The 26,296-nt window shown below is 36.8% G+C and overlaps 6 protein-coding genes across 7 annotated transcripts; 4 read left to right on the top strand and 2 right to left on the bottom strand.

The window, feature by feature from the left end:
- The first annotated feature begins 624 nt into the window (after positions 1–624).
- On the top strand, positions 625–2,630 carry nac (GDP-fucose transporter nac). 2 transcript variants are annotated; one of them, XM_011138971.3, is made up of 5 exons: positions 625–800; positions 1,007–1,211; positions 1,534–1,672; positions 1,758–2,341; positions 2,443–2,630. In XM_011138971.3, the coding sequence occupies exons 1-5, from the start codon at positions 736–738 to the stop codon at positions 2,590–2,592; spliced, it is 1,143 nt and encodes a 380-aa protein (XP_011137273.1). In that variant the 5' UTR covers positions 625–735; the 3' UTR covers positions 2,593–2,630. The 2 variants fall into 2 exon arrangements, with proteins under 2 accessions (XP_011137273.1, XP_011137275.1); XM_011138973.3 differs by lacking the exon at positions 2,443–2,630 and having other exon boundaries at positions 626–800; positions 1,758–2,347.
- Positions 2,631–2,830: 200 nt separating this feature from the next.
- Positions 2,831–5,261, bottom strand: LOC105181895 (glutathione hydrolase proenzyme 2). Its single transcript, XM_011138970.3, is given in 10 exon segments — positions 2,831–3,085; positions 3,162–3,395; positions 3,478–3,544; positions 3,703–3,882; positions 3,885–3,941; positions 4,073–4,345; positions 4,424–4,503; positions 4,561–4,721; positions 4,809–4,975; positions 5,197–5,261. Coding segments are annotated over 10 exon segments (1,446 nt in total). The 5' UTR covers positions 5,213–5,261; the 3' UTR covers positions 2,831–2,874.
- Positions 5,262–5,288: 27 nt separating this feature from the next.
- On the top strand, positions 5,289–7,034 carry LOC105181894 (Dihydrouridine synthase 4). Its single transcript, XM_011138969.1, has 4 exons — positions 5,289–5,355; positions 5,490–5,864; positions 5,936–6,133; positions 6,254–7,034. The coding sequence occupies exons 2-4, from the start codon at positions 5,788–5,790 to the stop codon at positions 7,032–7,034; spliced, it is 1,056 nt and encodes a 351-aa protein (XP_011137271.1). The 5' UTR covers positions 5,289–5,355; positions 5,490–5,787.
- Positions 7,035–9,729: 2,695 nt separating this feature from the next.
- On the top strand, positions 9,730–15,203 carry RpII140 (RNA polymerase II subunit RpII140). Its single transcript, XM_011138976.3, has 7 exons — positions 9,730–9,835; positions 10,534–12,469; positions 12,786–13,008; positions 13,102–13,563; positions 13,912–14,254; positions 14,526–14,784; positions 14,872–15,203. The coding sequence occupies exons 1-7, from the start codon at positions 9,817–9,819 to the stop codon at positions 15,155–15,157; spliced, it is 3,528 nt and encodes a 1,175-aa protein (XP_011137278.1). The 5' UTR covers positions 9,730–9,816; the 3' UTR covers positions 15,158–15,203.
- An 802-nt stretch (positions 15,204–16,005) lies between these two features.
- LOC105181899 (E3 ubiquitin-protein ligase TM129) lies at positions 16,006–18,134 on the bottom strand. The gene is made up of 6 exons (XM_011138977.3): positions 17,684–18,134; positions 17,343–17,592; positions 17,066–17,255; positions 16,788–16,982; positions 16,555–16,703; positions 16,006–16,242 (listed from the first exon to the last, which is right to left on the bottom strand). Exons 1-6 carry the CDS (start codon positions 17,883–17,885, stop codon positions 16,119–16,121), a joined length of 1,110 nt encoding a protein of 369 aa, XP_011137279.1. The 5' UTR covers positions 17,886–18,134; the 3' UTR covers positions 16,006–16,118.
- Positions 18,135–19,687: 1,553 nt separating this feature from the next.
- Positions 19,688–24,123, top strand: LOC105181900 (tubulin alpha-1 chain). Its single transcript, XM_011138978.3, has 3 exons — positions 19,688–19,885; positions 21,384–21,606; positions 22,405–24,123. Exons 1-3 carry the CDS (start codon positions 19,883–19,885, stop codon positions 23,529–23,531), a joined length of 1,353 nt encoding a protein of 450 aa, XP_011137280.1. The 5' UTR covers positions 19,688–19,882; the 3' UTR covers positions 23,532–24,123.
- The last annotated feature ends 2,173 nt before the right edge of the window (positions 24,124–26,296 follow it).

The raw sequence follows: 26,296 nt of genomic DNA, 5'->3' as shown, positions 1-26,296 counted from the left end.
AAATTTTCTGCACTAGTGCAAAAAGTTCAATAGAAAAGAACAAGCTTAAACTTTGTTTTTGTCATAATATTCTAATTCTTATGCAAATTAAAAGCCCAATTTTATGCCGAATCCAATATTAAATATATATATTAAAAATATAATATACGTATTAACAACAAAAGAATATTATGAATTAACTAACCTCAATTATCTAATATTCTAGCGTTTGATAACAGTATTCGAAATTTTTTGTTCGCCTTTGGCGGTTGGATGTGGTTGCGCAGATTTTTTGATTTGATTGGGATTGCGTACGTGTTATCCCTGCTTTCTTTATCTCTATTACTTTTACAACGGGAAAATGGCGTGTAGGAACTATAGCCTTATAGTCCGGAGCCAAATATAGGACCAACCAACCAACCAACCAATAACAGTATTCGAGATCATTATCATTATTCGGAAAGAAGTGAAAAGGATAATATTAAACAAATTTATTTTTATCGTACGATTGCATTATCAAGTACAATCATATATGTAATGTTTCAGCATAAACATGTCAAATTTTGGTAACAAATATAAATGTTGTTTATGTGGCAATTTAATACATGTTTATTTACATATATTTGATAGAAACATTTTTATATAAATGTAAATTTTCAATTGATGTCAATTGTTAATTCTTTAGTAATAATTGTAATCTGACTGCTATTTATTTGCGTGTATATTATATCTTATAAAAATTAACATTTTATCAAAATGCAACTACAAGAAGGGCTTGCATCAAAATATATATATATCACATGTGTAATTACAGCTTATTGGTAAGTTACCAAATGATATTAAACATATATATGTATTGTATTTGCTTTATCAAACATATATATGTATTGTATTTGCTTTACCAATGATTAAATTTATATATCATATATAAATATATGAAATAAGAGATATAATTTACAATATATAATATCTTGGGACATTATGTTGCATATAATCAAATGAAATATGAATTTAAAATATCTTTCAGGATAGTATCCATTTCAACTGTATTTGTGAATAAGGCACTTCTATCTAGTGAAACTATGAATTTGGATGCTCCACTTTTCGTAACTTGGTTTCAATGTATAGTAAGCGTAATTATTTGCGCTACTTTACATAAATTATCACAATGTTTTCCAAAACATATAAAAATTGCAAATGGTAGTCCATTTAACATAGACACCTTCAAAAAGGTATGATTTTTTTACAGATACTTTTAACTGTTTAGGTTTTTTTTAATTGTTAGTTACTAAAAAGAAAATTCATTCAATCTCAAGAGCTTTGCATTAAACGATTTTCATATGCAGTTAGTAATTAATTTGACAAAATATTTAATATTGAAAAATAAAAGGTAAAATTTAGTGCATTTGTAAGAAAAAAATTTTCAAGTAAAAGTAGAAGTAGAAGAATCAAGAAGTCATGTAGAAGTAGAGAATATGGTCTTAACTTTAGGAGTTATTTTCTTTTAGGCAAGATTATATAACATGTTTATATAGATATTCCAACTTCTTATAGGTATTGCCATTGTCAATCTTGTTTGCTGGAATGATAGCAACTAATAACTTGTGTTTAAAATATGTTGATGTTGCTTTTTATTATATAGGTCGTTCATTGACGACTATATTTAATGTCGTGTTTACTTATCTTTTACTCGGTAAGAGATATTTTATGGAAGCAAATTTAGCTATATGAATTAATGAGAAATTATCTAGAGGTATTAATTGATGAAACACTTACAGGAGAAAAGACTTCTTTCAAATGTATAATATGCTGTGCAACGATTATCAGTGGATTCTGGTTAGGGGTAGATCAGGAGCAAGTGGCAGGTTCTCTGTCTGTTATCGGAACGTTTTTCGGCATAGCTGGATCATTACTGTTGGCCTTATATACCATCCATATGAAATGGACGCTTCCAGATGTAGATCAAGATGTCTTCTTGCTTTCCTATTGTAATAATATGTACAGTATTGTTATTTTTATCCCATTAATGTTAATTAACGGTGAACATATCACTGTATTTAATTACGAAAAACTTTGGCACCCCTTTTTCTGGTGTGCTATAACAATTGGCGGTTTATTCGGATTTGCCATTGGATATTTCACCACACTTCAAGTGAAAGCTACATCGCCTTTGACGCATAACATTAGCGGTACTGCGAAAGCGTGTGCTCAAACAATCTTAGCAACATATTGGTTTAACGAATCGAAGACATTCCTTTGGTGGATGAGCAATATCATCGTCCTTACTGCCAGCGCGTATTATGCGAGGATTAGACAATTGGATCTTAGTAAACAGTACAAACTACAAACACAACAGCTTAAGGTGTAATAATAATGATAATGAAAAATATGATTTAAAATTTTAATATATTCTTAAAATGTTACTTTTTATAAAATTTTTTTATATATAAATTATTCCTATAGGCATTTCATATTCAAATTCGGATAAATTGGAAGGGTTCAGATTTTAAAAATATTCGCACATGTACACGTTCCTTTCCATTTTGTAATAATTATGTATATGTGTGTGTACATGAGCACGTACGTGCGCGCGCTCGCGGTAAGACAGTATAATTTAAAAGATTATAGATAAAATGTATATGTTTAAAATATATATAAAATATACATAAAATATAAAGTTTACAATATTTACCATCCAACTTTCTGTCAACAAATTTCCTGTTTACGATTATACAAGCTGAACAATCGTCTAACGTACGTGCAAAGCTTGTAGAAAGTATGTTTCTACATAGCTGAGATTATCTTCTAATATCACAGTATTACAGTCTCCAATCAAGATCCATCAAGATCCATCATCGGATCCTATATGTTCACCGATAAATCGTCCATATGTATTTAGAATCGCGACGAAATGCCATTTCCACGACTATCAGAATGACTTGACAGCGCGTCCTTCCTCTTGATAATCGCATTTACACTCTTAATGAGTGAATTGTCGTCAGTAGGCAATGACGATATCATTGGCTGTAATCGAATCCGCAATGCGGTCTCCATCGAGTGTCTTTGATTATTTTCGATCACCATGCCGTCGGAAACGTAGTAGTATCTACACAGATGAAATAAGCATGATTATATCTTTCATTTTTTGTTTATTTGAAATTGTCAGATTCTTCCTGTTGTACCTGGGATATTCTATTGCGGCGGAAACATTCAGGACACGCACGACAAGATTATACAGAATCTGCCCGTTGAGAAAGGCATCGTCCGAACCGAATACACCACGTAATCCGCATCTTTCTTTCTCATGATGGAAAATGATAGGGATGAAAATAGATAGATCATTATCATCGACGTTCTTGTCCAACAAAAATCCGGCAGCGGTCATATTTCTGAGCCCTAAAGGCGAACCTAAACCGCTATATGATTTGTTATATTAATATGATGCTAATATTGTTATTCAACGTATGAAAGTTAATTTAATTGATTTGTGCTACTAACGATAAGACGCAGACGTATATATCTTGCCAATCCATCGCCATAACTCCGGTATATGTTTCTTTTTTGACTGAAAAAATTATAGTCATCTAACTTGAAAAAAGAAACTGAAGAACTTTATAAGAGTTTATAATTATTAAATTATATTTATAGCTGTTATCTAATATAGAATTATCAAATATCTATCAATGATATTGATGATTAACAAAAATGGCTTATGTAACTTACCATGTTGAGTATTTTGTGAAAACAGCAAATGCAAATGTGTCAATGTTTGAGCAATAAGAGCTTGAGAGTCTATTGTGGATGCATTTTCCGCAAAAATCGGAAGGTTTTCCAACGTTTCAATTACTGATTGCATAAAGCTCGCATGAGATGAATAATAAACAATAGATTCCCATGCAGAATATCATCGTGTAGAATATCGTCGTGCAGAATCTTGTATGACAAAGTACCATTGTATAATTCTGCAAAGAAACGTGATAAAGCTTCAATAATACTGACAACTACTGTAGAATGGTGTGAATTATCTATAATCGGATGAAATTGTTATGCTACAAATGCAATGCTACATACAATATAATACACAAATTTATACCTTTTGTACCATACTCTGCTATAATATCCAATGTGCTCGCAAGTTCCTGTAATGATAATGTATCACCTGGATTTAAAGGACCATAGAGTGCTCCATAATCAGTGTTTTTCAAGACTTCATCCACAAAATCTTTGGATACCACAAATCCTTCTCGGGCTAAATTGGCGGAAGGTTTTACAATATCGCGCCAAGGTAAAATGCCATATGATCTTTGAGCAAGTTCTAATCCTCGTAGCAGAGCTGGCAAACGGATTCCAGCTTTCGCAAAGATGCCTGTTGCATTGGAAAATAATATATAATATATAATATATTTCCCATATTACATTTCATGTAACAAAATAATATACAAACCTCCGGTTGTATTACTTGCAAAATCGATAATAATTGGATAACTCTGGTTTTTAAAGTTATGTATCATTATATAACCACCCCTGAAAACAACGTAGAAATCAACAATAACAATGACAGAAAGAAAGACAATATCTTACCCGCCAAGACCAGTTTTATGAGGCGCTACTACAGTCATGCAGATAGTTGCTGCTACTGCAGCATCTACTGCGTTACCTAGTCTTCTCAGTATCCTGGTACCAATTTGAGAGCAATTTGAATAATCAGTAGCAACTGCTCCATGGATACCATGAAGTCTACTCTAAGATGTAATAAAATTATTATAGGAATATTTTATTATATTTATTTTTCATCTCCTATTTTTCCTTATTTTTTTCTTTCTATTTACCTGTGGTATGTCCTCAGTATAAAGAATTTGCAACACTAGCATAGTAGTAATGCCGATAGTTAATGCAGCAAAACAAACAATAATCAACTGTAATCCATTGCCACAGCAATTATATAATTTGTACTTGTAATTTTTCTCCTTGGTTAAAGGACATTCTTCTGTAAGATCTGCAAATTATTGTGTTAATTTGTAAATTTTCTTTCTTTTTTTTTTATTATATTTTCTACCATATGTGTATCCAGTGTGCAATGCTTATATGGAAAACTGTTAATACTTAAGAGTTTTGACAGTGACATTTTTCTGATAATTAGAAGATTCTTGTTGCATGTGCAAGTGTATATCAATGGAAAATATAGTAAAAGATAACAGAAAATCTTCATACACTTACGTATATTATAATTCATTTTTAACCTATTTCTTCGACTCTCTTCTAGTGTCGATCAGCTGAACCCCCATAAGTCTAATTTCTCCTTTGACGTTTCTCTCCCACTAGTCTCTATTCTTGCGGTAGTGAGGTTATAAACACATCATTTAAACGAAATAAATAGTAGGTATTGTTTTCAAGCAGTATAATTCAAAGGCAGTTAAAGAGTCATTCCATTTTCAAATAATTGTCTTATATAGTGTGCAATATTCGTAGTTTATATGTTACACATTATAATTATTTATTTTCTATTATAGAAAATATAAAATATATGTACGCACGACGCAATGGAAGTAGATTTACATCTATTTGAAAAGAAGAGAATTAAAAAAATAGACAGATATCTACATAAATAATAAAAAAAATAATTTCTGTTTAAAAAGAGAAAAGAGGGACAGAAATCTATTAAAGAATAGGAAAAGTAAAGAAACGAACAGAGAGAAAGAAAGAAAAAAAGACTGAAATCACTGTTACTTGTTTTACAATTGTATTTCTTTTATTATTGTATTTATATATTTATATTAACACAGTAATTTATGTTAAACAATAAACATAATGACTACTGACATAGTAGCCATGTTAAAGGAACCGCAAATGACGAAAATATGCGCTCCAATGGTTAGATATAGCAAGTAAGTTAAAATAATATTTTTTTAATCTGACATCTCATATAAAATATTTATTTTATCTCTGCTGTTAATAGGTTACAATTCAGAACACTTGTAAGACGTTATGCATGTGATATATGTTTTACACCTATGATCATGGCAAATTCATTTGTACAATCTTCAAAAGCTAGAGAAAATGAATTTACTACATATAAAGAAGACAAACCATTAATTGTTCAATTTGCAGCCAATACTGTAAATGATTTCATTAGTGCTACAGAAATGATTGCACCGTAAGTATTATAAATCTGTTACAAATAATTTATGTACTGGAGTTTATATATATAATTTTATTAATTTTTAAAATTTAAAATATTTGTTTGTATATTAATCATTTATTTCATAATCAATAGATACAGCAATGGTGTAGATTTGAATTGTGGCTGTCCTCAACGTTGGGCAATAAAAGATGGATATGGAGCTGATTTATTAAGGAAACCAGAATTAGTAAGCGATTTAATATATCAAGTCAGAAATCGTATTCCAAAACCATTCACTGTATCTGTAAAAATACGATTGTTAAAAGACATATGCAAAACAATAATGTTATGTCAAACTTTGGAAAAAGCTGGTGCTTCATTTTTAACAATCCATGCAAGGACTCCTGAGATGCGTAATGAACCAATCGAATTAGACAATCTTAAGCTTCTTAGAGATTGTGTACAGTTGCCATTTATCGCAAATGGTGATGTAAAAGATTTAGAAAGTGCAGAAGTTTTATTCAGAGAATCAAGATGTGAAGGGGTAATGTCTGCTAGAGGCATTCTAACTAATCCAGCGTTATTTTCGGGACATTCCACTACCCCACTTATTTGTATTCAAGATTGGTTGGATATTGCATCAACCATACCAACTGAGTTTCAATGTTTCCATCATCATCTAGTATTCATGTTGGAAAAAGTTCTACCAAAAAAAGATCGTGTACTATTTAATAACTTACAAAACAAGTTATCTGTGTTAGATTTTTTAGAAAATTATTATAATATAAGACCAAATATGTCATTTGATTCAATAGAGTTAACTAAGTGTACCTTTAATACATCATACGTACAGCAAAAAGAGAAGTATATTCATTTCTGGGAAGATGATACATCCAGTGATTTTTTAGGAAATATATTTGATATAGAATCATAAAAAGGTAGTGTTTTATTCTCACAAATATTGAAATTATACGAACACTATCTTTTTTGTAAAACTTTTATAACTTTATAGAAAAAAGTCAGATGTCTCGTAATCATTGTATTGAGTTAAATCTCATTATGGTTATTAAATTAAAGATGTAAATTTTATAATGTTTTGTATAAATTCAATAAAACATTACGATAAGTCAAAAATTGTTCTGTCTGTATAGAAATACAAAACTCGATGTTAAACAGCGAAAATATAGGCATTAAATAATAAAATATTATTTCTGTGTTTAAATATAGATATTTTCGGCATCTAGTTCATGCCAGAGACCATACCACCGTACTTTGAGTCCATATTTTTTCGAAGGACTTTTTAATTAATGCATACTAGTGCAATAAGTTAGGAGAGAAAATACTTTTCTATAATTACTACATGGGCTGAAAAGTCTTTGGCTTAACAATGAAAAAACGATTTTTTTAATGAAAAAAGTGTTTTATTCCTCGACATAATCTCCATTTAGAGTAATGCACTTAGTGTAACGGTCCGCTAACATTTCGATGCCGGTCTTATAGTGCTCGGTGTCAAGTCCCTCAAAATAGGCATTTGTTTCCAACTTGACCTCCTCTTTCGAGTAAAATCTTTTACTAGCGAGCCACTGCTTCAGTCGGGGAAAAAGGAAATAGTCGCTGGGGGCCAGGTCTGGAGAATACGGGGGATGCGGGACCAATTCATAGCGCAATTTCTTTAATTTATCGGTCGTATCGCGAGCCGAGTGAGCTGGAGCATTGTCTTGGTGAAACAAAATTTTTTTCTTTGCCAAATGTGGCCGTTTGACCTTGACCTCGTCGTCCAATCGATCCAGTAATGTACAGTAATATTTTTTATTGATAGTTTTACCATGTTCAAGATAATCAATGAATATTATGTTATGCGCATCCCAAAAAATACTGGCCAAAACCTTGCCGGCTGATTGTTGTATCTTCGGGCGCTTCGGACGGCTTTCACCAGGCAATAACCACTCCGCTGATTGCCAATTGGACTCCGGTGTGTAGTAATGGATCCATGTTTCATCCATTGTGACAAATCGACGCAAAAACTCCTTCTTATTGCGGTTAAATAGGGCCAGATTTTGCTTTGAAAGTCGAACACGTTCCGCTTTTTGCTCAATTGTCAAAAAACGCGGCACCCAACGCGCGCAAAGCTTTTTCATGTGTAAATATTCATGAATGATATGACCAACGCGTTCCTTTGAGATGCCTATGATGTTAGCTAGCTCACTCAATTTCATTTTGCGGTCATTCAACACGATTTTACTGATTTTCTGGATGTTTTCTGGAGTAACTGCCTCATTTGGCCTTCCTGAACGTGGTGCATCATTTGTGCTCGTACGGTTACGACGAAACTCAGCAAACCAATATTTGATGGTTGAATTCGGTGGGGCAGATGTGCTGTAACATTTATCAAGCCATGCCTTTGCTTTAACAGTGTTTTTTCCCATCAGGAAGCAATGTTTAATCAAAACACGAAATTCACTTTTTTCCATAGTAAAGATAAATTCAGAGGTAACGTCACTTGGAAAGCTATAACTTGTACACGAGTCAACGAAATATCATGAAATTTTTACAGCATCTAAGTTAAGGTTGGTATTCTATAGGAAATATAAGGATTTTTTATTTGTGGCGCCATCTATATGTCAGGCCAAAGACTTTTCAGCCCATGTAGTATCTTGCTTTTAAATATTCCAATTTAAATATTAGCGCGCTGCTATTATCAAGAACATGGTGAAATGTCTAGTAACTTTGGATGCAAAGGGCAAGAGCACAGGTTTTTGCATAACGCATAATACATAACGCATAAGAGAATAAACCAATTAGTTTTCTTCATTTCCCTCCTCAGGATAGAAATGAAGAACTCTGATTGGTTGATTCTCTTATGCGTTGTGTATTATGCGTTATGCAGAAGTCTGTGCTCTGGCCCTAAAGGCCATTGCACGTAAAAAAATTTTAGTCGTAACCGTAAGACCGTAAGCAAATTGACCAATCACAGTCCAGCATTTCGAAATATGCGAATTGTGATTGGTCAATTTGCTTACGGACTTACGGTTACGACTAAAACTTTTGTACGTGCAATGGCTTTTACTCTTACAGCTATTGTAGACGAGCCTTTAAGGATATGGTTACATGGAGTTAGAAATAGCAGAACGAAAGGAAAGCAGAAAAGGCAAATGGTAGGGATTAAAGCCAGCGGCACACGGTGCTTATTTTCGTGCTGGAGTGCTTGCTGGATGAAAATACTGCGTTGTGATTGGTATATTTTCGAAGATGGATGAAAATGCACCAATCAGAACGCAGTATTTTCATCCAGCAAGCAATTCAGCACGAAAACAAGCATCGTGTGCCGCTGGCTTAACCAATGAGAGCAATTCTGTTCCGCTATTTTACAGTAAAACAACGGAACGAGATTGTTCTGATTGGTTAACCTCCGTTTTTTCCGTTTCTTTTCCGTTCCTCTATTTCGAACTCAATGTAACTATCCTTAGGGCCAGAGCACAGACTTCTGCATAACGCATAATACACAACGCATAAGAGAATCAACCAATCAGAGTTGTTCATTTCTGTCCTGAGGAGGGAAATGAAGAAGACTAATTGGTTTATTCTCTTATGTATTATGTATTATGTGTTATGCAAAAGCCTGTGCTCTTGCCCTTCCTCTTCAGTTTAGTGTTGAGACTCATGTTAGTAAGATCTTCACATCGGTTTTTATGATATAAGATTTTAAATTTTATATCATGTATACTCTTGAAGATGGTAAGTATATTAGAATGATATGTATATATAAAATTTATATTAAAAGGCATAATAAAAGAGAAATATAGAGATTGATTGCTTTTTTTGATCACTTTATAATCGGTCATTTAATCTAGAGCTGATGATACCTGGGTACCCGGATATTATCCGTATTATCCATATTACTCGTATTATCCGTATTACTCGAGTGTCTATGTAATAAAAGATTGTCAGAAGAAATCATACAATTGGACTCAGAGAATAGATAAATGTAGGTTATATCTGATTATGATATTAAATTAACGTATGTCATTGAGACTGTCAGAAGTTTGACATGAAGTAGGCAGATAATTTAAACAAACACGAATAATAAAAGTACAGGTAATACAAGTGGGTACCCGGGTATTTTCAACATATTTCAGATAATGAGCGGGTATTCTGGTACCCGGGTAATTTATTACCTGGTCCAAATCATCAGCTCTAACTTAATCCACATGCTACTACTCATGTACTGCATACTGCTACATTTATTCATGAAAACTATATATATATACACATATATACATTTATATTAAAAGACGTAATAAGAGAGAGAAAGAGAGAGATATAGAGATTGATTATTTTTTGGGTTTCTTTGTAATTGGTCATTTAATCCACATGTAACTACTCATGTACCACATACTACTACATCTTTACTTAAGAAAAATATTTTATACTAGATCAATATGATGATGAAGACGCGGAGGAAATTTCGTCGAAACTTTGGCAAGAAGCCTGCTGGATTGTTATTAACGCGTATTTTGATGAGAAAGGTCTTGTACGCCAACAATTGGATAGTTTTGATGAATTTATCGAAATGTCTGTTCAACGTATCGTAGAAGACTCACCACAAATTGACTTACAAGCTGAGGCACAACATACCACAGGCGAGATCGAAAATCCGGTGAGACATTTGTTGAAATTTGAACAGATTTATTTATCTAAACCTACCCATTGGGAGAAAGATGGCGCACCATCTCCTATGATGCCTAATGAGGCCAGACTTAGGAATCTGACATATTCAGCCCCATTGTATGTAGACATTACCAAAACAATCATGAAGGATGGTGAGGAACCCATAGAAACACAACATCAAAAAACATTTATTGGGAAAATACCGATTATGTTAAGATCAAAGTACTGTCTGTTGGCTGGCTTATCCGATCGTGATTTAACAGAATTGAATGAGTGTCCTTTAGATCCAGGTGGATATTTCATTATAAATGGCTCAGAGAAGGTTCTTATAGCACAAGAGAAAATGGCTACAAACACGGTCTATGTGTTTAGCATGAAAGATGGGAAATATGCGTACAAGGCAGAAATCAGATCGTGTTTAGAACACAGCTCACGCCCTACGTCAACTTTATGGATTAATATGATGGCCAAAAGTGGAGCTAGTATTAAAAAGTCTGCCATAGGTCAACGTATTGTCGCCATTATACCATACGTAAAACAAGAGATTCCTATCATGGTCGTTTTCCGTGCTCTCGGATTCGTCGCAGATCGCGACATCTTGGAACACATCATATACGACTTCGACGACCCCGAGATGATGGAAATGGTGAAACCGTCCTTGGACGAAGCTTTCGTTATACAGGAGCAGAATGTTGCTCTGAATTTCATTGGTACAAGAGGTGCCCGGGCTGGTGTGACCAAGGAAAAGCGTATCAAATACGCCAGGGAGATCTTGCAGAAAGAAATGTTGCCACACGTTGGCATAAGCGACTTCTGTGAAACTAAGAAAGCCTATTTCCTCGGCTACATGGTGCACAGATTACTATCGGCGTCCTTAGGACGAAGGGAATTAGACGATAGGGATCATTACGGCAACAAACGATTGGACTTGGCTGGACCTTTGCTAGCGTTCCTTTTCCGCGCTCTCTTTAAGAACTTGATGAAGGAGGTACGTTTGTACGCGCAGAAGTTTATCGACAGAGGCAAGGACTTCAATCTAGAATTGGCTATCAAGACAAAAATCATCACCGACGGTTTGAGATACTCGCTCGCCACCGGCAACTGGGGTGATCAAAAGAAGGCGCATCAGGCGAGAGCAGGTGTGTCGCAGGTATTGAACAGGCTGACTTTCGCGTCAACGTTGTCGCATCTTAGACGAGTGAACTCCCCAATTGGCAGAGACGGCAAATTAGCCAAGCCCCGTCAATTGCACAACACCTTATGGGGTATGCTCTGCCCCGCGGAAACTCCCGAGGGTGCTGCTGTAGGACTAGTGAAAAACTTGGCCCTGATGGCTTACATCAGCGTCGGCTCGCAGCCTTCGCCGATCCTCGAGTTCTTGGAGGAGTGGTCGATGGAGAATCTCGAGGAGATCGCGCCTAGCGCGATCGCCGACGCTACGAAGATATTCGTGAACGGATGCTGGGTCGGCATCCACAGAGATCCGGACCAACTGATGGCTACTTTGCGCAAGTTGAGACGGCAGATGGACATCATTGTGTCAGAAGTGTCGATGATCCGCGACATCAGGGACCGTGAGATAAGAATATACACGGACGCGGGTAGGATCAGTAGGCCTTTGCTCATAGTGGAGGGACAGAATTTGCTGTTAAAGAAGAGGCACATCGACATGCTGAAGGAAAGGGACTATAACAACGACGGGTAAGCATCTGCTTGTTCTTTTAACTAGTCAAAACTAGTCACTTGAAGATGTATTAACGTCAACTTATTAGCTTTTTCTTACACAAGTTGAAATAACTCAACGATATTAAAATTATAACATAGATATTGCCTTGCACAATCAGCTTTTAACTTTCTACAAATTGATTTAATTTTAACTTATAATTAAGATAGCTTTCACTTAAGCAACTTTTGACTTAACCAAGTGAACTTTATAAACTTAACTTAACTCTTTAAGCTGAATTTGGATAAAAATATATTATATGTTTTCAATTTATCCAACCTCCTCTGATTACAGGTGGCAGGAATTAGTAGGTAGTGGAGTAGTGGAATACATAGACACTCTGGAAGAAGAGACCGTCATGATCGCCATGTCACCTGATGATCTCCGGCAAGAGAAAGAGTACGCCTATTGTACGACATACACACATTGCGAGATTCATCCGGCGATGATCCTGGGTGTCTGCGCTTCCATCATACCTTTCCCCGATCACAATCAGAGTCCTAGAAATACTTATCAGGTAGATGCACGATTTCGGCTAATTGCTTCTCTTAGAATCTTTTTTTATGTTTCCCTCTGATCTCTCACGTCACTCATGGAATTGATTTTTCAGAGCGCTATGGGTAAACAAGCTATGGGCGTGTATATCACGAATTTCCACGTGCGTATGGACACTTTAGCTCACGTGCTGTATTATCCTCACAAACCGTTGGTCACCACAAGATCCATGGAGTATCTTAGATTCCGCGAGCTACCAGCGGGTATCAATAGCATCGTTGCGATCTTGTGTTATACAGGATATAATCAGGAGGATAGCGTCATTTTGAACGCCAGCGCCGTCGAGAGAGGCTTTTTCAGATCAGTATTTTACCGCTCTTACAAGGAGGCCGAGTCGAAGAAGATCGGCGACCAAGAAGAGCAATTTGAGAAACCGTCGCGCTTAACTTGCCAAGGGATGCGCAATGCCATATATGATAAGTTGGACGACGATGGAATAATTGCGCCTGGAATTCGAGTATCCGGCGACGACGTGATTATAGGCAAAACAATCACTTTGCCAGAAACGGACGACGAAGTGAATATTGTTCTTGAACATATTACATTATTCAAGTCATTGAACATTGGATCGTGTAGCAAGCTGGAATGAGAGAAAGAGAGCACTAATATGACTTTGATGCTTCAATAACTTTGAAGTGAGAGAGATAGTAAAGAATATCGCTGTTTTCGTCTTTTACGTCTAAGTAAAAAGATAAGACTAGCATATTAATGAAATGAAGAGAACGATAGTCTTCGTCTTACGAGCTAGTATGATTTTTACTGGATTATTGCTTTCTTTTACTCGTTTCAGTTATATATGCTCAATGATTTGTTAGCGAATAGCTATGGCAGTTCTATAATTCTTCGTTTTCTCATACGTTTTCAGCTGGACAGCACGACGAAACGTTTCACAAAGCGCGATGCATCGACATTTTTGCGAAATAGTGAAACTGGTATAGTTGATCAGGTAATGCTAACATTGAATAGCGAGGGGTACAAGTTCTGCAAGATTCGTGTGCGCAGCGTACGTATCCCGCAGATAGGCGACAAATTTGCGTCGCGTCACGGGCAAAAAGGAACATGCGGCATTCAGTATAGACAAGAGGACATGCCATTCTCCTGCGAGGGTCTTACGCCCGATATTATTATCAATCCCCACGCTATTCCTTCTCGTATGACAATTGGTCACTTGATCGAGTGTATACAGGGAAAAGTGTCCGCAAACAAGGGTACGGTTTTCACTCAAGTTTAAATTCATATTTTTATTGTATCTGAAGTTTGATGACTCTGTTTACACTTTAATATTATTTCGACAAGAAACAAAAGGCAGAAGATTAATGTGCTTTAAGTATCTTAAAGAAATACTTTCTCTCTTATAACGTTTCTCATCCGATTACGTTACTTATGAATGTAGTCTGCTTAAATAAGAGTTAAGCGAGTATGGTTACAAAACTCTTCACGAAGTCTGAGCTATTAATGTATCGCCAAATGTATTCTCAGGAGAGATCGGTGACGCGACGCCGTTTAACGACGCTGTGAACGTGCAGAAGATCTCCACGCTTCTGCAGGAATACGGTTACCAGTTGCGAGGAAACGAGGTCATGTACAATGGACATACGGGTCGCAAGATCAATGCGCAGGTGTTTTTAGGACCGACTTATTATCAACGTTTGAAGCATATGGTGGACGATAAGATTCACAGTAGAGCAAGAGGACCAGTGCAGATTTTAGTTCGACAACCTATGGAAGGTCGAGCGAGGTAATTATTAGCGTTGTTATTCTTATTAATTCAACACAAACTGCGGATTGGCACACAATATGTGTATACGTTTGTGTATTTATTCAGGGATGGTGGACTTCGTTTCGGAGAAATGGAACGAGACTGTCAAATTTCTCACGGTGCAGCGCAGTTTCTGAGAGAGCGTCTATTTGAAGTATCGGATCCTTATCGGATTCACATTTGTAATTTCTGTGGCCTGATTGCTATCGCGAATTTACGGAACAACACATTCGAATGTAAGGGATGTAAAAATAAAACACAAATTTCGCAAATTCGATTGCCATACGCGGCTAAGTTACTCTTCCAGGAACTTATGGCAATGAATATTGCGCCTAGACTAATGACTACGTAAGCACAATGTAAAAAATGATGATTTCAATAAAATTAAAGACATAATACATTATATTCTATTAATATCGTAGAATAAATTTTACTTTCTTTTGTATCACAATTTTTACATAAATTTTACATAAATTAGAGTTTACGTAAGATTACAGTTTGAAAAGGAAAACATAAAAAGAGCATGAAAAGAATATATATACATAAATATATAATATAAAGATAAAATCTTATAAAAAAAAAATCGATATTATATAATACTTCAAGTTATCATTTCCCTTCAATTATGAGTTATTAAGATGCAATAATATTTTATTACATATTTCTTAATTCATATTTATTTCATAGTTTAATTCATTTATATATTATATAATTTATTTCATAATTCACACATACGTATATTTATATCTTATGACGTAGTTTATGCAGATGGATAAACATTTGTGTGTACGGAATGTTAATTGGATCTTACATCTGCTTTAAGTAAAAAAAAAATTATTCAAAAAAGCATTTAAAGAAATAATATATTTTTTATGCAAGTTCTGTAAGATCCAACTTCAAAGTAACGCAAATATTATTTAGGTATTAACATTTTCGCGGCCTGTAATTTTGACGCAATCCTAAAGTTGAAAACCATAAGATTTTTTTTTATTAAAAAAGAATAAACTTTGAAAAACTTGTTTTTATGTCATGTTGTGAATCATATAAGTTTCTACAATATATATAAAAAGAATCAATTACTTCAAAATAAAATTCAATATTTTCTTAATAAACATCTTTATGTATATATTTTATACGTATATATTCATATATAATTTATGTATATATAGATATATGATATATAGTATATAGATATATTTCAAACGAATAATTAAATAAATTTTCCATCAATTATCATGAAAACAGCACAACATAAGCGGCCCTCAACTTTAACCATAAAAGAACGTAGCATTACGTCAACGGCCATGAACGTGTTATTCATCCACAGTCCTTATATTACATACATCTAAGATACAAAATTTCGCTTTACAGACAGGACAGGTACATTTAGAGGATAGCCACGTTTCGGGAGCATTTTTATCTTGTCTTGAGGCAAACCTATAAAAATCACCAAAATACCAAAAATATATTGACCCAACACGATTCGATTTAATGTAAATATATAATAAAAAAGTTGATGCAAGATGTTTGTCGTACTTGTTAAATAAAATAAAAAACAAAAATAACACCCTATTTCAAGAAATAAGTTTTATGAATAAAATAAACGACTTGGTATTTTTGAGACATTTCACAAGTATTTCCTTTCTTTTAATACTTGCTCTTAAACTTGCTTTAATAGAAAAATATTAAGTTTTTTGCATCAACCTAATTTAACGATATTTGAGAATAACAATAATAAAAGATACTGACCATTTTGCCATACACTCTATACACCACATTGGACGGCAATAGCACATTGTACAGCTATTAGCATCTCTACTTTCGGTAACGTCGTCACATGTTTTGTTCAATTTCATATTTGCAGTTACTTGCATACATCCTACACACTGATCCAACTCCTAGAGGTATGAATCATAAGCGGAACCAGGTTGATAAACAGGACTAAAAATAGTGAAGTAGATAATAGCTGCAATATTTGATACCTGGGCAGTATTGTAAACTGGATTTTTATTAGCTTCTTCTTTGAAAGTACTAATAAATCTATCGAGCAAGGTTTTATGGAATGTTATATTTTGTGGTATAATGATTGGCCGTATAACTTTATCTTGCAGCTCTTTAAAATCCAATGCATTTAATCTGATGTCAAATGGTTCTGCTGTTGCTCGCATAGATTTTACCTAGAAAGAATAAAGAGAAAAACCAGTTTTGAGTCCTATAGAACATGACAAATTTAAAAACTATATAGAATTTTATGTCATACTTGAATATTAATAAATTGAACTTGATCTCCTGTTATAGCTGACATCAAATGTGTATCGCATTGATTCACTATCAAAGTGGCATCGCTCTGATGTATCACTTGTAACTTGTAAGGAGTGATCTTAATGATCCAATTATCCGTTGCTACAATACGAGTTACACCATTTGTAATAATATCAGTTTTATCTACTCTAAAATAAGTAATATTATTTTAGTATAAAAATGGAGTACACTTGCAATATAACTTGTATTTCTAAGTATCAAATATTTAAACAAACCTTCGATATTCTTTGTTGATGTCTGCGGCAACATCTAGCCATGATATGTTATTGTTGCTGTACACAGAAAGATTCTGCGCTATTGGATGCGACTCCCAATTATGTATATACCATTCACAAATCTTATTCAATGTATACAAAGTTCCAACCGTGACGAAGACAACAATTATTAATCCAATAGGATTCTCGCCACTGTAAACCCATTTTCCAACGTCCAAATGACCGTAGAACATTAATCCCATAATGTAATCTGGACAGAGAAATCACATATTGAATATGAATATTCATCAGTAAGATAACAAGATGATCAAATGTAGTTGTATAAATATGTTTACTCTTACCTAAAGGAAGCATGGAGTGTATGAATAACGTTAATACGCTTCTTCTAATGTGATATTGTATAAAAAACTCATTTTCGCATCCGAGAACATCTCTGAAAACATCTTTGATAGTTAATCCCGCTGCAACAAATTCTATCGGTGGATACACGATACATCCGGAGATCAAAATATAAAATAAACTGTAGAAAAATAAATCGGACATTTTATCTAAAGACTTCTCGTCACCAGACGGAGTTTTGCCAGTAAATTATGAATGATAATATCCACAGGCGCTACAATATTTCGCAGGTTCTCTCGGGGATCGATGCTTCTCGCTTTTTCCTGCCAAGATTAGAGTCACCAAACCAAACTAATTAGGTCTCTCCACGCACGCGCGTATCTACACTTTATTATCTCTTTCTTACTCGCTTTAAAATTTGAGCTCCTATATGTCTATCTTACTTTAAATATGCAAATAGTGCAACTAGAACGAACAATCTTACAGTATTGTAAACTATATTGTCTATGCTCGGTCACATCGGTATTCTGCATTATCTTCCGATTTATTTCATTATGGTAATAAATACGAAACTCGTATCGTGTTCGTTGGCGACACCGTCAGGCGTAGTTTGAAAGGAAAGTGTGACGTAGCCGTTAAAAGGCATTTTAAACATACTTGGAGATGGTACGGTATTTCATTAGCTGTAAAATGCGAAAATAGAATCAAAATTTCGACTCGCATAATTTAATACTTTGAAGCCTATATCAACCTATCCTGATTCTATTTAACCTACAGCTTTGCCGAAGAGCCCCTTGAGAACCTACAAGTGACAAATTGTACGTTTTCTGCCATTTAGATTATTTGAAGTCTTCCGGGCACGAGATATGACGGACAGTAAGTTTACAGTAGGAGTAGCTTGAGAAGCTTGTGGCATCTCGATATTCATTTATTTAGAGGTTAACGCGCTTTGTAAGTAGGACCGATTCAAGTTGTAGGCGACAAGTATGCACGAGATGGGCGGCCGTTCGAACGTACGTTCGAAGTTACATTCGTGCGGCCTACTCCCCATTGAAAGATCCTAGTCGGCCTTATAAGGATGGTAGCCGCGCCTACATCCACGTAGCTACGCTCACATGATCGAGCTGACGATAAATGGCTAACTCATCTACATCGACGACAGCTGTATCGAGTTAAGCGCTGCGAGTTTCCCATAACGGTTACCCTACGTATGTGTAATATGCGTGAGATAAAATCGTGCGTCAAATGTAACCAGCTGCTGAAACGAAACAAATGTATGCGCAACGGTTCATCTATATTACGCGTCACGGTGTCTGGAAACTCTGCACGTTTCTCCTTGCAGAACTTGATATTCTTCCTGACAAGATTCACATTTTTTGTTCGAGATTCTTAGAGCTGCAGTATAGATAAGGTACTGGCTGAATTGATGAGAATTTACTAAAGGTATCACCGTGACCTGACTATTCTCCATTGCTATTTCAGAGCTTTATTCTTTGTAAAACGGTTCAAGGGATACGATAGGTGCGCCGTAAGGACACGATGGCTATTCCGGAACGGAAATATGTAGCTGTATGTGTGTATGTATACATATACACATCGTTTAATAGCTACGGAGTTCGTCGGCCGTACTTTCTAAAATTGTCCCGAGACTGCGAGAGCTTAAATTGCTTCAGACGCGGATTCCCTTGCTTTATTTCTGCTTTTGCTTGGGAAGACGTGCGCGAGAAGGCGAGTTGAAGAGACGGAGCGAGACGCAGAATGCGTTGCGTAACGAAGAGTAACGAGAAGAACGGTACAAAGGAGGACAGGTGTGTGTAATGTGGACCTGTAATTTTTGCAGATCCGATAGCTTATTAATATCGCCGGAGAAAAATACAACTTGGCGACGTTCGTTTCAGCGTGATCGTGCAAGATCGCACATGCGGTTACGCAATCTCGTAATTCTACGTGGCCGGATATGAAGCGCGACGAGTGTCATTGATGGCAGCGTGCTCTCGGGACAAGCGTAGTAAATCGGGTACAGACCGAGGCTATAAGAGATCGTCGCTCGCGCTTTGCGCGGCTCAGTGAGTCAAGATCGTTCGAAGGAGCTCCATTGCCAGCTTCGTTCGAACGGCCGGCGGCGTCGAACGCGTACATTCGCGACACATTGGAACCAGTAACTCTCTTCGTCCAAGTTCAACAAATCTTTCTTCTTCGAGATGGTAAGAGTCTCTTTTTTTCTTATCACCCATTTCTCATGATTATAAGTATACTCGTCTCAATTGTGTTTCTTTCGAAAGAAGAAATGAAGAAATGCAGCTAAACGAGTCTACGCACAGCAAAATATATATACTGCATTCAAGTAAATATTACTCTTTTCAAGTGTTCAATAAGTTTGTAATTTGTAAGACTATCAAATTTGCTCAAAATACATTATAAATCCTAAGTAAGTTTGGAATTCCGATCAAGGATGTTAAACTGAAACAAAAGGATTAAGTATATACAAACAAAAATTCGGTTTGCTTTCTATATATTCTATAGAGTATAAATTTCACAATACCTTGAATAACCTTGAAGAAAGACTAAGCTTTTCTAAAATTTATGAAAAATGAGTATCCTAAGATTATTATTAAGAAAACATTCTCAATTTAAGATGATCATTGCTTAAAAGAAGGAGAGTAAATTGAGCAACTGCTTTTCTTGGCAGTAGAATAATATTTTTCTCTGCGTAGTTTCTAAAATATACAATCAGTGTATTTCTCACCGAAATGTTATATTTACAATTAGTGACTCTGTCACACAAGCATAACACTACAATCAATAAAATCTCGCTGAAAGGGTCAGATAATAATAGCGACCTCGTTATTGAAGCAGTTTGCAAACACAGATAGTGTCATTGTAGACAAGACATACAGGAGTCGTTAATTCCATCGCTTCAATTGTAGAATATCGAATCAAGTACACAGCAAATTCGTATACTACACGAGAATGGTCTGGTTGAAAATCAGCGAGTACTCACCGACCTCACCGGTGAAATTTATTCTTTTTACTGATTCGAGTCGATGATATTAATTTTCACTGATTCGCTCTGAGAGAGTATAATCTATCGAAAGTACCGTCATCACGGCGAATATGTTGATTTGATTCCGTAAAATCGGCCGAGTTTTTAGATTCGCCTAGCGCAATATTATCTCGCGCGTATTGGCACAACTGGTGACTGTGCGACGATACACTCGTTGCATTACGTTATTGCTACTTTTAGAACGAAAATTCGCGCAATACGCAACGACGTGACGAAGCTCGCATACGACGTGACGAAGCTCGCTTTAGCGACATTCGTTTTTCATTATTGCGGTCGTCTCGTAGCGCGCGACGACTTCAATTTTAATTTCATCAAATACCCCGAAGATATTAATATCCTCTAATCCATATTCGCATTTGCATGTGTATGTGCACAAACGGTGATTTTTTTGTTCCACTTCCTTTGTCAGACCCGAGATCAATTTTTTTTCAACCTGCGATTAAATCCGAAGAATCTATAATCAAAAAACTGATCCAGTGATTTCAGGACTCATTCTAGATAATACGTATTGCGGTTTTCAACGTTGCACACGTACTTACTGTATATGTGCTTAATAATAGTTTGTGTGCGAAAAGGAGAAAAGAGGAAACACCAATCGAATCGCAATCGGAATGTTATCAGCCTTGTAACACTTTCAGCGTGAATGCATATCCGTTCACGTAGGCCAGGCAGGAGTACAGATTGGAAATGCCTGCTGGGAATTGTATTGTCTGGAGCATGGCATCCAACCGGACGGGCAGATGCCGTCGGACAAGATGCTCGGAGGCGGCGACGACAGCTTCAACACCTTTTTCAGCGAAACCGGCGCTGGAAAACACGTACCCAGAGCGGTATTCGTGGATCTCGAGCCCACTGTAGTAGGTAAGTGGCACGTGGTAACTCGATGTCCCATTTGACCATTTGAGTGATCCGGGCTTGAGAAAGGTATCTTGTTTGACGAGTAATAAGCTGTACTGTTACTCGTTGTCCATTGAAGAAAGTTAACTTGTCGCTGTTCTCATTACTCATTACTCAGGAAGCGACGACTCGCTAGAATTACCTTTCTCACCGAGTTTTGAACGGTTCTTTTTGAGATTCACTTCTGTCTATTCTGTATATTGGTATTCCGTGTGTGCGTAGCAACACAGAAAGTAACGCTTATATTAATCACCGTTATGTCGTTGCTAATGGAAAAAATAACGTTGTTAAGGTGAATGCTCTGATTAGTGATCAAATAATATTATCGTGAAAACTAATTAATAAACTAATTAAATATGTATTAATATAAGTACACAAAGTTGCCTTTGTTGAATTTCTTTATTATATTATGGTGTTATAATTGTGGTGTTTTAATCGGGTTATATTTTTCTAATGTATGGAAAGATTTCAATTTATATCTGATTTATTTCCTGAAAGAGATGACTTAAGTATCATTTAATGGCACGATGATTTACTATTGCATTTTAAGAACGTTGAAGAATAGTCACACAGATCTATATGTTTTATAATATTTTTCAAAAGAGAACAAATTCTTTTTTCGAGCACATGGTAATGAACTCTTCTATTTACAATCTGCGATGAGTATAAAAGACTATAACTGTTACTTCGAAGAAGCAAGGTAAATCGAGTTCCTCGCTTTTCTCAGCAATGGAATGATATTTCTCCGTGTGTGCCTTTCAGACGAGGTGCGCACTGGCACGTATCGGCAACTGTTCCATCCCGAGCAACTGATAACCGGCAAGGAGGATGCCGCGAATAATTACGCGCGCGGCCACTACACGATCGGCAAGGAGATAGTGGACCTTGTTCTAGACCGCGTTCGCAAACTGGCTGACCAATGCACGGGACTGCAAGGTTTTCTGATTTTTCATTCGTTCGGCGGCGGCACCGGTTCCGGCTTCACGTCTTTGCTGATGGAGCGACTGTCGGTCGACTACGGCAAGAAGTCCAAGCTCGAATTCGCGATCTATCCGGCGCCCCAGGTCTCGACAGCCGTGGTCGAGCCATATAACTCGATTCTCACGACGCACACCACCCTCGAGCATTCCGACTGCGCGTTCATGGTGGATAACGAGGCGATTTACGACATCTGCAGACGCAACTTGGACATCGAGCGGCCCACCTACACGAATCTGAACCGACTGATCGGCCAGATCGTGTCGTCGATCACGGCCTCACTGCGCTTCGACGGCGCGCTCAACGTCGACCTGACGGAATTCCAGACGAATCTGGTACCCTATCCCAGGATCCATTTCCCCTTGGTCACCTATGCGCCCGTCATATCCGCGGAGAAGGCCTACCATGAGCAGTTATCCGTCGCCGAGATCACGAACGCCTGCTTCGAGCCGGCCAATCAGATGGTCAAATGCGACCCGCGTCATGGCAAGTATATGGCCTGCTGTATGCTCTATAGAGGCGACGTGGTGCCGAAGGACGTGAACGCGGCGATCGCGACCATCAAGACTAAGCGTAGCATCCAATTTGTCGATTGGTGCCCCACCGGCTTCAAGGTCGGCATCAATTATCAGCCACCGACGGTCGTGCCCGGCGGCGATCTCGCCAAAGTGCAGCGTGCCGTCTGCATGCTGTCGAACACGACGGCGATTGCCGAGGCCTGGGCACGGCTCGACCACAAGTTCGACCTGATGTATGCGAAGAGGGCCTTCGTGCATTGGTACGTGGGTGAGGGCATGGAAGAGGGAGAGTTCTCCGAGGCGCGGGAGGATCTAGCTGCGTTGGAGAAAGACTATGAAGAAGTCGGCATGGACTCCACCGACGGAGAGGGAGACGCCGCAGATGAATACTAAAGATCCCCGGGAGAAAATTATTACATATAATTTGTATGAATTTTGTCTCTACATGACGTCACATATGTAACCGCGCGTAATTATACACGTCAACGTGGAAAAAAGAGCTGTTACATGTATAAATACAATTGAAGTGACTGTTTATGTTTGTGGCAGTCGATGATATCTTTTCTTCTTTATTCAACGGCGTTTTCTCCGTGTAAACGTGTACAATTATGTATGATTAAATATGTGGCCGTATACTTAGACAAGATTCATATAATTATATGCAATCCTTTTGGCTCGGATTCGATTGCTGTCGGTGCTCTGTCGTCTACTTATGATCGCCACGACGCTTGCCGCTTATTACAATTATGCGCTTGTGATTTCCCTACCCGGCTAATTTCCTAAGACCCGGAGTGATCCCCGTAAAGTTACCATCGCACAAGCGATCGTGTTGATCTTGCCACTTGCTTCTCACTCGAGTCAAGTTTTGTACGTCTCGCCGTTGCGAGACGGAGCGTGCATTAAATTTCGTTCGAACAATTTGTTACTTAGTTAGAAGCTTGGAAAAATGCAAGTATTGAGAAATATATAAGCATATGCAAAAGTACTGTCTCGTGTATTTTGTAATATTATTTATATATTATATCAACCATTATTACAATAATAGATTGCATTAATATATATCTTCGATCGTACAATTATTATCGATCATTACATGATACGTGTGAATACTACAAGTGAGGGGAGTGAAGGAGAAGAGGAGGCGAGAAAAAAGCGTGTATGGGGCGAATGCTTCCACAAGGTGCGCCTAATCGGGCTTTGAAGCACGTGCGATCTCGTGACGAGTCGTCATTTGAAAGAGAAAGCACAGCATAAATTCGATATATTGCACCACGAGCTTAATTCGCAATTTCTCGTGCTCTGCATGTAGCGGTAATTGCGTTGGTCTTAATGATAAAACTAATAATAATAATAGTAATAATAATTAATAATAATAATAATAATAATAATAATAATAGCAAAAGTAATAATAATTATCGTGGTCGTCAACATCGATACCGTGATCGAAGACAAAACGATACAAAATAAAATATATCATCAAAATCGAACAGATAAATCCTTCTCCTCGTGCATGCATCGATGAAAATATCTCCGAGCCGCAATGTGCATGTGCGCTTTATATCTCGCTCGTCACGTTATCTCTAGACCTCTCAGCTGCTCCCGAGTATCGCTACATTTTACAATGGACGTTCACATTATTAAAATAATGCTTCTTACATGTAGTACATGTAATACATGTGGTGCTCGGACCCATGCATGCACGAGGCGAAATTTGACGCCGATGTTCCTTTTTTTTTTATTTGTACATAGCATATACGTTATACAAACGATCGATCGGGTCGATTACGGAATAAAAACTACAATCATTAGTGCTCGAATCATAAATCTTATAACAACACTTCTCGATAGCTTCAACAAGCCAGAACGAATACGAAGAAACAAAAGCAACGCGCTTCGACACTTTGCTCTCTCTCTTTATCTTTCTCCTTAATTTTTCATTCGATAAGTCATTCGTCGATCAAATATACCCGTAAGAATTGCAAGAGAGTGTATGTGTGTGTGTATGTGTACATATGTGTGTAATCGCGCGACACAGAATAGAAATATTATATTTACTTACTTGGTCCAACCAAGTTCGCGACTTGTTGAAGTTACTGTAGGAAGCTGTTACTCAACTGCAAGTGACATGCAAACACGGTCGGAGGGCAAGACCCAAACGATCACTCAATTATCGTAAATCAGTCAATACGATAAAGAATGAAACAGAAATGTCGAACGCAAAACCGATTGACGAAGATACGAGAGGCACGTCCTGACACACCGGTAATGAATTCTCTGCTCGTGAAAGCATTACCGCGCGCGTTCTACTTTCGTATGTACACGCAACGAGTATATATCCCTTACGATAAATTTCGACTTGCGATTTGTTTTTTTCTTCTTTTCCTTCTTTTTTTTTTTGAAACGATTTCGTCACGTTGAGTAATAATTGGGGGGGGGTGAGGGAGGGGGGGGAGTACACGTCGAGAGCTCTATCACAATGCGTCGTACTTCGATTCCACTGGCACTGAGCGCCGACAGGATTTTCCTGTGTGGGTCACAATGAGTCCGTACCGATCGCTTCGATTCGACTCGTCCCGGTACGGACTGATTCACGCTCGTGAGTGTGACTTACTCTGTCGGCACGTTATTTCATTTTAATGAATTTGCGTTGATATATAAACATCAACCTATATAGAGTTATGGTAACAAAGAGGCTCAATTCGATAACAATTATAATCAACGGGGTACCATATGTTACAAATTACCTCATATCGATATATCAAATATGAATACTATGCCGAGAGAAGAAGAGACGATTCCAACGAGAGAAAGGGGGCTTGCTTCTTTTTCCTATTTCTTTTTAACGCTGACATTTCGCGTCGTGGCGCGGACGCGACACTTCCGTATTCCCGCAGGACTCTGTTTCGTACGTCGGATTGAGAGATTGTTCTGTTTCTTTTTGTAAATAAAAAAAGAAAAAAAAAGAACGCGAAGGCTCTTTTCGCATAAATCTATCTGTTTCTCTTCGTGTGGTCTGAAGCCGTCTGTATCGCCGAGTGGAATCTGTGAATCTTTCGACGAAGATCACATTCGCCAAGGTCGCAATAGAAGAATAGGAGTTATTTCCGAACAAGACGAAATAGAGTAGAAGCAAGTAGCAACGAGATCATAATAGCAAC

This window comes from Harpegnathos saltator, unplaced genomic scaffold (assembly GCF_003227715.2).
Source record: "Harpegnathos saltator strain DR-91 unplaced genomic scaffold, Hsal_v8.6 scaffold89, whole genome shotgun sequence".
In the NCBI taxonomy this organism is placed as follows: domain Eukaryota; kingdom Metazoa; phylum Arthropoda; class Insecta; order Hymenoptera; family Formicidae; genus Harpegnathos; species Harpegnathos saltator.
This window is presented reverse-complemented; position numbering and strand designations above follow the sequence as displayed.